Source organism: Megalops cyprinoides, chromosome 7 (assembly GCF_013368585.1).
Source record: "Megalops cyprinoides isolate fMegCyp1 chromosome 7, fMegCyp1.pri, whole genome shotgun sequence".
Lineage (NCBI taxonomy): Eukaryota > Metazoa > Chordata > Actinopteri > Elopiformes > Megalopidae > Megalops > Megalops cyprinoides.
In genome coordinates, this window is record NC_050589.1 from 36598003 (window position 1) to 36610930 (window position 12928).

The following is a 12928-nucleotide window of genomic DNA, read 5'->3' on the forward strand; positions in this document are numbered from 1 at the left end:
TAACATCATAATGAATTAATTCCATTTTTGAAGGGCAATTTATGGCGACAAGTTCAATGGAAACGCGTCTGTGCATTCGGTGCATGCAAAATGAGTGACTTTAAGGACAATTGCTGTTTCACCTCGTTTTTGGCAAATTCATTGGAGCCAGTTTGAAGAAATGGCATGTGGTCAGGATAACATTTTTGCTCGTTTAGACCTCGGAAAACAGGGAATATGCCACTACTGAATTGAACATATTTCACACAAATGTTCACACCGACATTTATAACATTTTGTTCATAACTTGACCCAGAAATATCTATTTTTTCTCATTACCTGCTGGCAATGTGCACACTTTTCTTCAGCATTATGGATTGCTGGTTCTGTTCATTATAGGACTGTCTCAAATATAAAATGAAAGTAATTTAAGTGATATAGGAATATATCAAATTACTGCCATTTGGTGTCAGCTCACGGCATTCTTTCGAGTTTAAGAATTGCGCCACCAGATTGATGCTTACTTGGAAAAAATGCAATGTCCATCATTCTGTGAAGCAGTTGTTTGGACATAAGGCTGACAGAAAATTCTTACGCTGTGTCCGTTTCTTATTCTAAAATCGTTTTGACCACTATCTCGAGAACGAGTTGTTAGGACAAACAAAAACCTCAAAATTTTCTTGAAAAAGTGGACAGTACCCCTAAATATAATTTATTTACACCCTCTGTCTCCCTTAATCACATGTAGTTTTCCCCTTGTTTTTTCCTGTACAGTCTTTATCTGGGGGTATTTTTATCAGTGATACTGTCGGTCCGTCGAGGGCAGGGGGCTGAGAGGCCGGCCTGTTCGCTGTGAAGAGCAGCATTGTCCTTCAGCCGCGTCGAATCACTCCTCCTTTGATGCAGATGGACCAAGTTGTCACAATGAGCACATTGTCCATGGGTGAACTGACTTCTGATATTCGGACAAGAACATGTTTAAGTACCACAGAGGCGCTACAGTGAGAAGAGCGCGCTCCGCATTCCCTCGCGTGCGTCATTGCAAAGAGGGCTTTTGAGCCAAGTATTATTAACAGAGCAACATGTAGTGGCGCATTCTTCCATTCGGTCGCTCACAGCTGGCACAAACATTACGCGTAAACCTTGGTACCGTAATGCATTCTTTCGACGACGACTGGAATAGCGATAGGCTGACACGATTTGCTCTTTGAGCTAAAATTGTTTTCCGATTGACTGAAAGTGCTGTAATGTGACTACACTAACACAACCCTTAATTCAGTCTCGTAGTTACTAATGATAGAATGAGGCGGGTGAGTTCAATAGTTCAGTGCGTCAGTGTTGGCATGTGTTTTCCTTGTCTCCAGCTCTGAGGACGATATATATATTTAAAAATGTATACACTGACACAGGCAGGGTACATTTCCTGGCTGATTCACTTTTGCGTTGGAAGAAAAAAGAGAAACACCCAGTGAGCGCACTTAATGATGTTTAGGCGAGGGCGCACGTGTACGTATGAACACCAGCGCACGAACATGCAAAATCATTTTGTCATTGGCGTTTTGACATCAACTTCAGTGGTCACCACGACCTAACTGAAAAAGAAACCCATATCATTTAACTACATGTGACTACGTTTTTTGCAATATATAATTAATGTTTTGGGAAAAGGGGAGGATTTCCGATAAGACTCATAATTATCACTGTAAAATATTTTGTCAGAACTATCAAAAACTCTTTCAGCTTTACATTTTTGTGTCTATTGTGAAACATGAGCACTTTTATGCCGTTTTCTATCTTAATATGCAAACAACACTAGATTACGTTAATGTTAATCATACAAATCTCCACAAAATAATCCGCACTACCCAGATAACAGATTTACTGTTTCTGACGTCAAGTGAATATCTACGTGGGGACATCTCTAGCTATGGGCAGATATTATTAAAGAGCGACCTCTACTGGGAATACCGAGAACAGTGCAAATTATTACAATGAGTTTCATTTTTTTACATTCTTTGGATAATCTACTGATATTTATAGATATATGTATTTCATAATATACCCTTTAATATGTAACAGTTGGGCAAAAGTCATCGGGGTATCCGGAATTCAGTGATTATTCATTAAGTTGCTAGTATGAATATACTAATTTTTGCACTGGAAATTTCTACCAAAACAGGATCCTGTGGCACACACATTTTTGTGTTTCCCTCTGTGTTTGAGTCCCAAGGCGCAGGTTGAAAGAGAGAGTGGAAATACTGCCTCCCACCATTGCCTCAATGTAAATATTCTGTTATGCCCACGGTATACACAAGGGGGAGACACAGGCCAATTGTACATAAATTCTGTTGTCATTTTTCCCTCATCATCATACCGTTTCAAAGTGCAAAATAGAAATGCACACTCATTATATTGCTTCAGTCTTATTTTAGTCTGATGAGACTCAGGTGCTTTTGAAATGTTGACATATAAATCTTGAACAAATAATATGCATTTTCCGTGCTGCTTTGAAACTCCTTGACCTCCTTACCTCGGCACCTTACACTAAATATGTGGAGAGTGTACACTGAAGCTTTTATCATCAAACTGAACCATATCCCAGGAAGAAATCAGATAAAGCACAAAAATTTTCATTAACAAAATAAAGTCAGTTAGGGTGACATCCATAATGTACATTTTTAAAATTTAAAGGTAAAATAAATGTTTTTCAAATGATAAAATGGAGCACCTTAAATTAATTCTTAAATATTACAATACCCCCCCCCCCCCTTTAATTATGGTATTAATATACCATGATATCCACCACAATAAATAGGGAGGAGGGTGACCTGCAAGGAAAGCTCAAAATCAATTACTTTCTCTCACAAACGCAGAGCAAGCTGATGATTGCAGATGATGGCTCTAAACTGCAATAATTGTTCAGAGGAATTCCATTATTGTGTTCCCTTAAATGCCAAGGGCTACCCAAAAGCCTTCTTTAGATTTGCTGGGCAAGTGTCTGACAGGGGTCTCTGGGGGGGGGGGGGGGTCGGTGTGGGGGGTCCCCCCCTATTTACCCCCGCCTCCTTCCAGCAGAAGATTGATGAATCGATTGTGACACTGTTGCCGGTGTGTCTGCACCGTCGCCGTGGGAGCCCCGGATACGGCAGGGAATCCTAGCTATGGCACCTACGGAGGCCGCGCTATTGTCGCCGCCCTGCAGGGGGGCCGCGGAGTCCGCCAGCCCAGGGACCAGGCCTGTCTCACATACTGCTGTCACGCCCCTGGAGACAAACTGGAGTGGGGGGGCAGGGGCAAGGGTGGGAGGGGTGTTCATTAATGATGGCAGGAACTACCAATGGCCACATTTCCATTAGCTGTATGTCAGCTGTACCTGAGGCAAGTGGCCAAACTGACCCAGGGGGACAGTATATTGACCAAACCCCAGTCAGACCCCAGTCTAATGACACTGAGATATATGGTAGTGTACGTGCTCAACTTCCCTTAGTTTTCTAGATTGTCTGGTTTCAGAATAGCAAAAGTTAACTTGTGGTGATGCTTGAATGGTGTTGTGCTCACACTCACTGGTCTGACACTGTTACTCATTCAACTTGAATGCATACACTTCTGTTCTCTTGTGCTGGAAGTGGCTCTGGGTAAGAGTGCCTGGTAAATGAATGTAATGTAATGTATAGTAATGTAAGATGGTAGGGTTCACTGTTAGCCCAGCTCTGGCCACTCAACACATCCGTCAACACACCTCACTTCAGCAGAACCCTACGCAACCCAATCAGAAGCACCTCTCAATAAATATTATTACTTTATTGGCAGACACTGTTATCCAAAGTATTGCACATAGGTTACTGATTTCACATGTTATCAATTTATACAGCTTGATATTTACTGAGGCAGTTCTGGGTTAAGTACCTTGCCCAGCAACAGTGTCCCAGTGGGGAATTGACCAGCAAACCTTTGGTTACAAGCTCTTCTCCTTACCACTATGCTACACTGCTGCCCCACAATGTAATCCGAACTCCATACAATGCAATCAGAACTCCACCCTAAGCCCGCACAGCTCCAGACCTCACACAGCCCAGCCGGAGCCGATGCAGAACCGGACACAACCTGATCTGAAAAGCAACCGAAACCGACAAAGGCCACACAGAGTCTGGAGGAATGGTCAGGGAAAAAAAATCTTTATTTTTCAACACAGCAGCCACAGGGGCTCCAGAGACTAAACACTGTATCCCGTTATTACATGTCTTCATTAATAATCATTATTTTCACACAGACTAGCCCTCAAAATTTGACCTTCAACAAGGGCTACTCAGCTCCAGTCCCAAAGGAATGTGGCAGGTGTTCAGAGCTCTCCCTAGAGAACCATCACTCTCAACCAAGATTATGATTTGTTGAATCAAGCGGTTAAACACTAAGCTGGAGGGATGGCCTACACAGACAGTAACCCTCCGGAATCAGAGTTGAGTCGCCCTGCACCAAACCTATCATCAAGTCTAAAAAATCTTTAAAACACAAGAACCAATATTAATCGAAGTAAAAAAAAAGATTGATTTGCATTAAGAAACACAAACTTGTAGTGAATAAATAATCAAAAATACATCTTTGCAAACATGTGGCCTCATGAAGCAGCACACAAAGAATTGATTACATACTCAGCCTCCAATATTCAACTTGCAAACAACAATGTAAAAAGCAAGTATCAATAAGGCCACAAAAAATAATTTGTTCAATATACTGTAGTTGTTTTAACACAGAAGATCTCTCGTAATTTTACACACACAAAGGGTTAATAAATTGATCACCAAATAGACAGACCCAGAGCATGTACCCTAACAGAGAGCTGAGCCTTACTGTTGGTAGAGGAATCACGAAGTGTAACTGCAGAATGTCTACCTTTCATGAAGAACAGTCTCACAATTCCTTTTTGAAAAAGAAAAAAAGCAAACATTCAATACCACAAACTGACATGACAGAAACTCGGGTGTTTAATCCACTCAGACATTTAATATCAACCAATAGATAAATTATAATCAAAATGCCAAACTACCAGCTTTGTCCATTAGCATTCATTACTTTCATACATTACTTTTTTCAGTATTTAGTGTAACGTAAGAATATTGTTCACAAAACATTAATATATATATATGCACTCAAGCTGTAATAGCAATTCCATATTTGAAGGTGGCGTTATGAGGATGGAGCAGTGTGTTAGTTCAGGCATAGATTAGCGTCCAAATAACAGTTTTTATGTCAGACAAAATTTCAAGCCAGCAGCAGCTTGTATGTTAAAGTAACCTTAAATAAAACACACTTAAAATTCTGTTTTTACATGCATGCATATATTGCTATCATAAACAAATTTTCTCTATGATGATTATTAGATTGTTCATTTACCATCATTCAGGGCACACTTTTAATTTAAATTCAATGATTGTTAGGAACCCCTCCTCCAAACTCAGTCAAAGACATCAAAAATCCTTTTTATCAGCTTTTTATTTTACAGGGACAATGAATTTTGATTCAAGATCAACCTCATACATTATAGAGATCATATGAAAAGATTTTTCCCCTCAAAACAAAAAAGCCCCATGTAATGACACAAAACTAACTTAACATAACTTAATATTAATACAAAATAAAAAACAATTCATTCATGGTCATTCTTCTGCACAATATTCACAAATGAATAAATAAAAAATTTAATGAATACAATCATCAAGCACATACATTAACAAATGAACATGCTAAAATGCATCCAGTATATTGTTCGGTCCGACGACGCATTTCTGGTCTAACTGAACACCCAAAGAGGAAAACAGACTAAAGGTGCAGTGAATGCAGTGTGTGTTTCAGGCAGGCAAGCAGGGGGATGACCCCAAGATGGCACTGCAATCCCAGTGTCTCCAGTCATCGAGAAACCCAACTGTCTGTCTATCCGGCCGTCTGTCTGTCCACATCACGCACACTGTCATTTACTGCATCCCTCTTCTTCAGATGCCTTCATCAATCAACCAATTAAATCAATCAAATTTTATTTGTTATAGTGCATTTTTTACACTGAAAATTGTCCCAAAGCATTAAACATAGAGTGCAGTGAACCCAGGGCTAAGTGAGCTACTACCTTACACTTTTTTTATTTCGAAACAATATCTGTTGGGCATTTTGCTCAAGGGTTCAACAGCACTCCTTCTAACCATTACTACACACGGATGCCATGTACCACCCGAAGATGGACAGACATGCAGACCTAGACTGTAACGCCTTAGCTTTTTGCAGGTCTTTGTTAGCACAGACCCGCTGAAAACAAAGGCGTCATGGGTTCCATCTGCCCACTGTTAGCAGCGCGTTCCACAGTGGGAAAGTGAAACTCTAGCTTTCTCCCACTCCATCACTCCATGCATCCATTCACCTGTCCACATTCAGAGCAAAACCTGGAACATGGAATGGCAGTTATGACTGCTCCAAAGGACTGAGGAAGCTACTGCAGTCTACACCAAGATGGCAGGCTTCACGGGGGTACTGGTATCTATTCATTTACTAAGACCCTCCAACTACTCAGACTGCTGACTGGGGCAGCCACTGGAAGGGAGCAGAGGGGCAGCAAAATTAAGACAGTGACAGGATGGGCATTTACAGGAGGGGCAGCCAGAGACATTATGCTGTAGGGAGAGGTTTTTGCCATCGTGCTGTTGTATCGGATCCAGGTTTATTTTGGCGCATTTTTGTTTCTAATGCACATGGCTTTTGACTAAATCCTGCTGATCACACACAATGCATCACTGCAAACCCAACACAAACATGTTTTACCACCTTGGCAGATGCTCTTATCCAGAGTAACTTGCTTAGCTTTATGTGCGTAAATTATACATTACTTCAGTTTGTTACTACAGTAGCTCACTCACAGATATCTAAGGGTCCCACCAGGGATTCGAAAAGGCATCAATCTGGTCAAAATCCCAGTTCCCTGGCCGCTACTTCGCACTCCGGCGCTGAACCGTGAAAATGTAATGTACAGCTATAATAAAGGGTTCTTTACCACAGTCCTTAAGGACTCCCTCTGAGCGTTCTGATATTACACAGAGCCCCCCAATCTGAGTATTTACTAAATGGAATTAAGCTCATAATGAATGTTTACATCTACTTAGATGGATAAAGTAAATGGCAAGTTTTAACAAACCCCAACCCAGAAAACAGAGGATTGTGGGAGCTGAATTTTGAACACTAACTGACTGTGACGGAGAGGTATTGCGGTAGTGAAACTGATACACAGAAGTATTCACAGACTTGTACGGGAGCTTGTGCACAAGGTAATGACAGCAAAAATCAGTTTCAGGGAATTACACACGCAAAACCCACTGTCTAAGATTACTGGGTTATTAAAAATGATCATCTGAACCCTCAGACCATCTCCTCACTACCCCTCCCTCCCCCCCAAATACACCCTTGTAAACAGAGCAACAACAACAACAACAAAAAAAAACAACAGCCACTTCCATGCCTTAAAGACTTCCTGCTCTGGTCCCACCCACTTCCTCCCTCCCACAAGCCCCGCCTCACTTCTTGTTCTTCAGCTGATTGGCCAGCCAGTCCAGCCCCTCATAGAGGCCGTCGCCACTGGTGGCGCAGGTGGCCTGGATGTACCAGTTGCGGTGGCGCAGGGAGTGGAGACCCAGCTTGTCAGTGATCTCTGCTGCGTTCATGGCATTGGGAAGATCCTGCAGAGCAAGGGATAGAGACAGAGTGTTATACAGGGAGAAAGGAGTCAAATAAAAACTAGAGGAGATGGCAGGGTATTAAAACAGGGAAGGAGGTGACAGGGTGTTAATATGGGGGAGGAGATGACAGGGTTTTAAAATGCAAGAGGAGGTGACAGGGTGTTACAACGGGGAGGAGATGGCAGGGTATTAAGACAGGCAAGGTGACAGGGTGTTAACATGGGGGAGGAGATGGCAGGGTATTAAGACAGGCAAGGAGGTGACAGGGTGTTAAAACGGGGGAGGAGATGGCAGGGTATTAAAACAGGGAAGGAGGTGACAGGGTGTTAATATGTGGGAGGAGGCGACAGGATTTGAAAACGCAAGAGGAGGTGACAGGGTGTTAAAAATGGGAGAAGAGATGACAGGTGTTAAAAAATTAGAGGTGACAGGGTGTTAAAACAGGGAAGGAGGTGACGGAATCTTAAAACGCGAGAGGAGGTGACAGGGTGTTAAAATGGGGGAGGTGATGACATGGTGTTAAAATGCGAGAGGAGGTGACAGGGTGTTAATACGGGGGAAGAAGTAAAAGGGAGAGTGGGGAAGGGACGTGCCTGCTTGTTGGCGAAGACGAGGAGCACAGCGTCCCGCAGCTCGTCCTCAGCAAGCATCCTCATTAGCTCCTCCCGCGCCTCATTCACCCGCTCTCGGTCGTTACTGTCCACCACAAAGATCAGACCTGGGGGCAGACTCACAGTCAGCTGCACAGGCAGAGTGCGCACAGGATCGTCCACTGCTCCTTTCAGTTTTAACTAGCAAGACAGAATTATTTTCATAAGACTGAAATGTGAATATGTTGGACTCACACTGTATTTGGAACGTGTGTGTATTTGGTGTTGCATGGATAGTAACAAATGAAATGAGTGTTGTAGTGCGAAGCGTGCCACACCTTTAGCTGGGGATTTCACATCAGCAAACACTTTGGACAAAACTGCTTTTCTGCAGCCATACTTTTCTTGAAAGAACAGGCTCTGGCCATGGTCCTGAAGAGGTCACCTTATCATACAGCAGGCTAATGTCTGTGATAGCCCATGTCCACTCTCGGCTCACCCTGTGTGTTCTGGAAGTAGTGCCTCCACAGCGGCCGGATCTTGTCCTGGCCGCCCACATCCCACACAGTGAAGCTGATGTTCTTATACTCCACCGTCTCCACGTTGAACCCTGAACAGGGGAGAGCAACACAGCGCTTACTGACCAACAGAATGCAAGACTGGCTTTTACATAAAGCTGTTGATCTTGTGAAGGCAAAGCCAGAACTTCAGTCCCCACTGCAGTCACATCAAAGACTTAAAAACATTCTAATTACTTGTTCGTTTTACACCCAGCATTAAAAGAGAAAGATTTTGGCTAGTGGCCCAAGGATGTACTTGTATATCAAGCTGCTTCATGACACAGAAACTGAAATGAACTCAATACGTTTATAAACACTGTCATTTTGAGCCTGGGGGCTTTGATGGTCATGTCATAATATCAGGTATTCAGGAAATGTCATTAAGTTTTCACAGGTCTAATCTTCTGATCGAACACCCTTCATACCTTTTCAACTAGCCACACTAATAAATCAAAGTTATAAACAAGCCAAAGTGGGCCCATGTTACACCTCTCTTTGTCTCCCTTCACTGGCCTTGTTGCTTGTGTTCAGAACAGCCAACAAAGCTACACCTAGCTACCTGAATACTCTACAACGAGCATAGCCCCACCCACCCCCCACTGCTACCAAACAGCATCTGGTGGTCCCAAAATCACTATGCAGAACTGTCTCTGCCGTTGTCCCCCATTGGTGGAATAATGACCTTCTACACTTCATCCATTCTGCCGGATCCCTCACCATTTTTAAGAAACATCTGAAGACACAGCTCTTGCGCACTCATCTGATCACCTGAATCGCTACAACCTAAAGCAATTTCTCATGTCCTAAACTCTGTTTCCTTTAAAAAAATTAATAGTTGAATGCACTTGTGTCTCCACCAGCTAGCTTGTATCTTCTCTGCCCACCTATTGAAACTTGGTCATGCAGCACTTCTATTCTTGTGACTCTTTGTATGGTTTTCCACTTGTGTTGTACTCTGCCTCACTTGTAAGTCACTTTGGATAAAAGCATCTGCCAAATTAATATATGTAAATGTAAATGTAAGTTAGTCAGCTGCATGCTATACAAACTCAGACTTGGAGTGGGCCCCCCTCTGTACAACCTTGGGCCTGCCAGAGGTCACAGTGTGAGGAGCGTACCGATGGTGGGGATGGTGGTGACGATCTCTCCCAGCTTCAGCTTGTACAGGATGGTGGTCTTCCCTGCTGCGTCCAGCCCCACCATCAGGATCCGCATCTCTTTCTTCCCTATTAGGGTCTTCAGCAGGTTTCCAAAGATGTTCCCCATAATTGCTGCAGAGCCTCCCTGGCAACAATCCACAAGCTTTCTAGAATTATGGGTTGGCAGCAGCTCCCGGCAAAGACTACTAGTCCTGAGCAGGGCCTTGCTCGTCCAATGAACCTTCAGTCTGCAAAAAGAGTGTGAAAGTGTGAAAGAAGAGAACAGAAAGAAGACTATGACTGTCCATGGTGTTTGCAGCATTTTCACCAATACATTTTGGGTTCTACCTTTATTTACTAAGGAGTACTTTTTGGTTTAATAAGAACCTTACCACATAACATCTTATGACTGTTAAGGCAAAGAATAGAAGGTTTAAAACCAAACATGAGAAATATATATTGTAATTTTGGTTATGCTGTCTTTTTCTGAATGTTGTACAGAGTGAGCAATCCCATAATACATTTCAGCCCAACAGCAACCGCTGCTGTCTTTTGGAATCTGCCCTCACTGTAAGGTTCTGATCATCTGACTACTTGTGCTAAACTTCTGCAACAAGATGACAAATTTGTCACCCTCCATACAAAGAAGGAGACACACATACACACACACAGTCACAAGCAAGCCTATCACCTGCATTTGGCACTCATTTTAGAACTGTCACTGTCTTTCTAATGAAGCTGTCACCCAGCAAAGACATTGAGCCAAATTTCTAAAGAGCTCCAACATTTTATTGCTCAATGAGGACAATCACAAACCATTTCATTTACAATTATTTTTACTAATATTTGTCAGACGCCCTTATTGAGAACAAACTACTCATCTGCCATGGTTACTGTATAGTATGAGATATACAGGGCATGTAATGAAAGCATGTCCTAAAGTAAAAAATAGTACTGGAACAGTAATATGCCCATGATTAAATGTTGTGTAGGCCTACATATATTTAAAATTTTACACTGTTTAAAATGTGTTGGTCCAAATCACAATGTGACAGGAATGAATCCAGACTTTAGTCACAAATGTGATACTCTAAACATGTAAACAGAACACCTTACTCCAATATGAGAAGCTAGTCTGCCTAGTGCAGCTGCCTGACTCCTTTTACGTTTTGCAAATCCTGCTGGAATGATGCCTTTGTCACACAGAGACTCAAAGCCTGGTTATCTGCCATGGAAGATGGAGACAGAGAAAGGCTGAAGCAACTCACAACCAATAAAAAATATCAGATTTTATCAAAGACAGTTAATTTTCTATAACAAGACACAGTGCTCCTAGTTTCTTCTTGTCCCACTTAAAGCGAATGGATTCATTGAAAAGAACGCTCGAAAAAGTGACCTGCAACAAACTGTGTCCATGCCAAACACCACAATGACTGATATACAAAGTCTCCAGAAAAAGAAGAGGCCAATGCCTAATTTTTCACGGTTTGGCTTAAACTGGTCCTTAATTTGGCAATGTGACAGAAACCTGTAGTCTTTGTTTCTCAGACTTACTGTTTGGTATGTTCTCTTTAGTCACTTTTCTCAGTCGTTCTTTTTTTTTTATTGAGTGCATGAAGAATGAAGAACTGCTACACTGATTTAACGTTAAATTCTAAAGCACTGTTTTCCAAACCTCTCCCGGAGGACCCCTTGTCCTGCATGTTTTAGACATCTCCCTACTCCAACACAGCTGACAGCTGATTTAAATGATCAAACATGCAGGACAAGGGGTCCTCCAGGAGAGGTTTGGGAAAGGCTTTTCTACAGAATTTTGCCATATCTAAGTTTCGGTTTTGCTGATGTTGGTTAATGACATCAGTATCAAAATTGATGTCCACTAACATGTCAGCTGAGGGATACAAATTCGTATGCAATAACATGCTCATGTTCTGCACAGTCATGTATGTCATACATTGATATGTATTGTAGCCTACTGTTAATTAAGTTAATTAAGCAAGTCAATGCTGCATCCTGCAGACAAATCCTACATGAACATGTGGGTGTTATTCAATATTTCAATCCTTTATAATAGTCTAGATGCTCAAATGTATACAATGAGCATGTGTAAATATATTAAAATGGTCGCTAACCACTGCACTAAGCGTGGCCTGAAGCTAATACAATACAGTACGATGTACTGTTATTAGCCATCTTCACACTTGATTTTAAATCAGTTCACCTAAAGGACTTGGCCAAGAACCGGTGCAAAAAGATTCTCCTAACCGTAGGCTACACCTAATCCAGCTGTAGCAAATACATTACGTACTGCACAATTCGCACTTTTTCCTGTTATATCAAAGATGCTGTCTTCTGTGACAATAAAAATAATGTACCATCGTATTTGAAAGATGTGCAATCGGGCAAGAGCACTTCAGCTAGCTAGCTAACTAGCTGTCTTTAATTATTATAACGTTACATTTAGAGGAATCTGTCTGGCCAGCTAATCATATTTATTAATCGTCCGTTTGTTTTCACTTATAGACGTGTATTAACTTCATGAATCAAATTCCTACCCACATATAAACGTGTAAAATATTGCACACCATTACAACCTAGCTAGCATTCCGTCTTAATCCACATCTTTCATTCGCTGAAGTCACGACTCCGCAAGCAAGCAGTTTACAGCTAGCGTTAGCTAGCTAGCTACTTAGCCAGCTGGCGACAATTCCAAAACACATTTTCGTTCGTTATAAATCTTAGCTGCTGTAACATGACACGACGACTACAAAATATCAGTTTCAAAAATTAATTGTAAATGGCTAATGTTATCTACAAATTCTGTTGATTATTATGTCACATCATTTTGTCATTCGTCCACACCCGCATCTTCACTCACCTCCAACAGCGATACAAGCCGTACTCGGACAAGCAAGACCAGATCTCGCGATACTTCCAGTTACTTTCAT

The 12928-nt window shown here is 41.9% G+C and overlaps 1 protein-coding gene across 1 annotated transcript; it reads right to left on the reverse strand.

Annotated features, from left to right (window-relative positions):
- Positions 1-7529: 7529 nt before the first annotated feature.
- arf3a (ADP-ribosylation factor 3a) lies at positions 7530-12928 on the reverse strand. The gene is made up of 5 exons (XM_036532903.1): positions 12859-12928; positions 9960-10228; positions 8781-8891; positions 8285-8409; positions 7530-7691 (listed from the first exon to the last, which is right to left on the reverse strand). Exons 2-5 carry the CDS (start codon positions 10105-10107, stop codon positions 7530-7532), a joined length of 546 nt encoding a protein of 181 aa, XP_036388796.1. The 5' UTR covers positions 10108-10228; positions 12859-12928.

What these genes read in the sequence shown, in the direction of transcription:
- arf3a (XM_036532903.1), bottom strand. Translation starts at nt 10,107, where the DNA reads ATGGGGAACATCTTTGGAAACCTGCTGAAGACCCTAATAGGGAAGAAA. An exon ending in CACCACCATCCCCACCATCG is followed by an intron (nt 8,892 to 9,959) that starts GTACGCTCCTCA and finishes TCCCCTGTTCAG; the next exon opens with GGTTCAACGTGGAGACGGTG. An exon ending in CTACTTCCAGAACACACAGG is followed by an intron (nt 8,410 to 8,780) that starts GTGAGCCGAGAG and finishes GTCTGCCCCCAG; the next exon opens with GTCTGATCTTTGTGGTGGAC.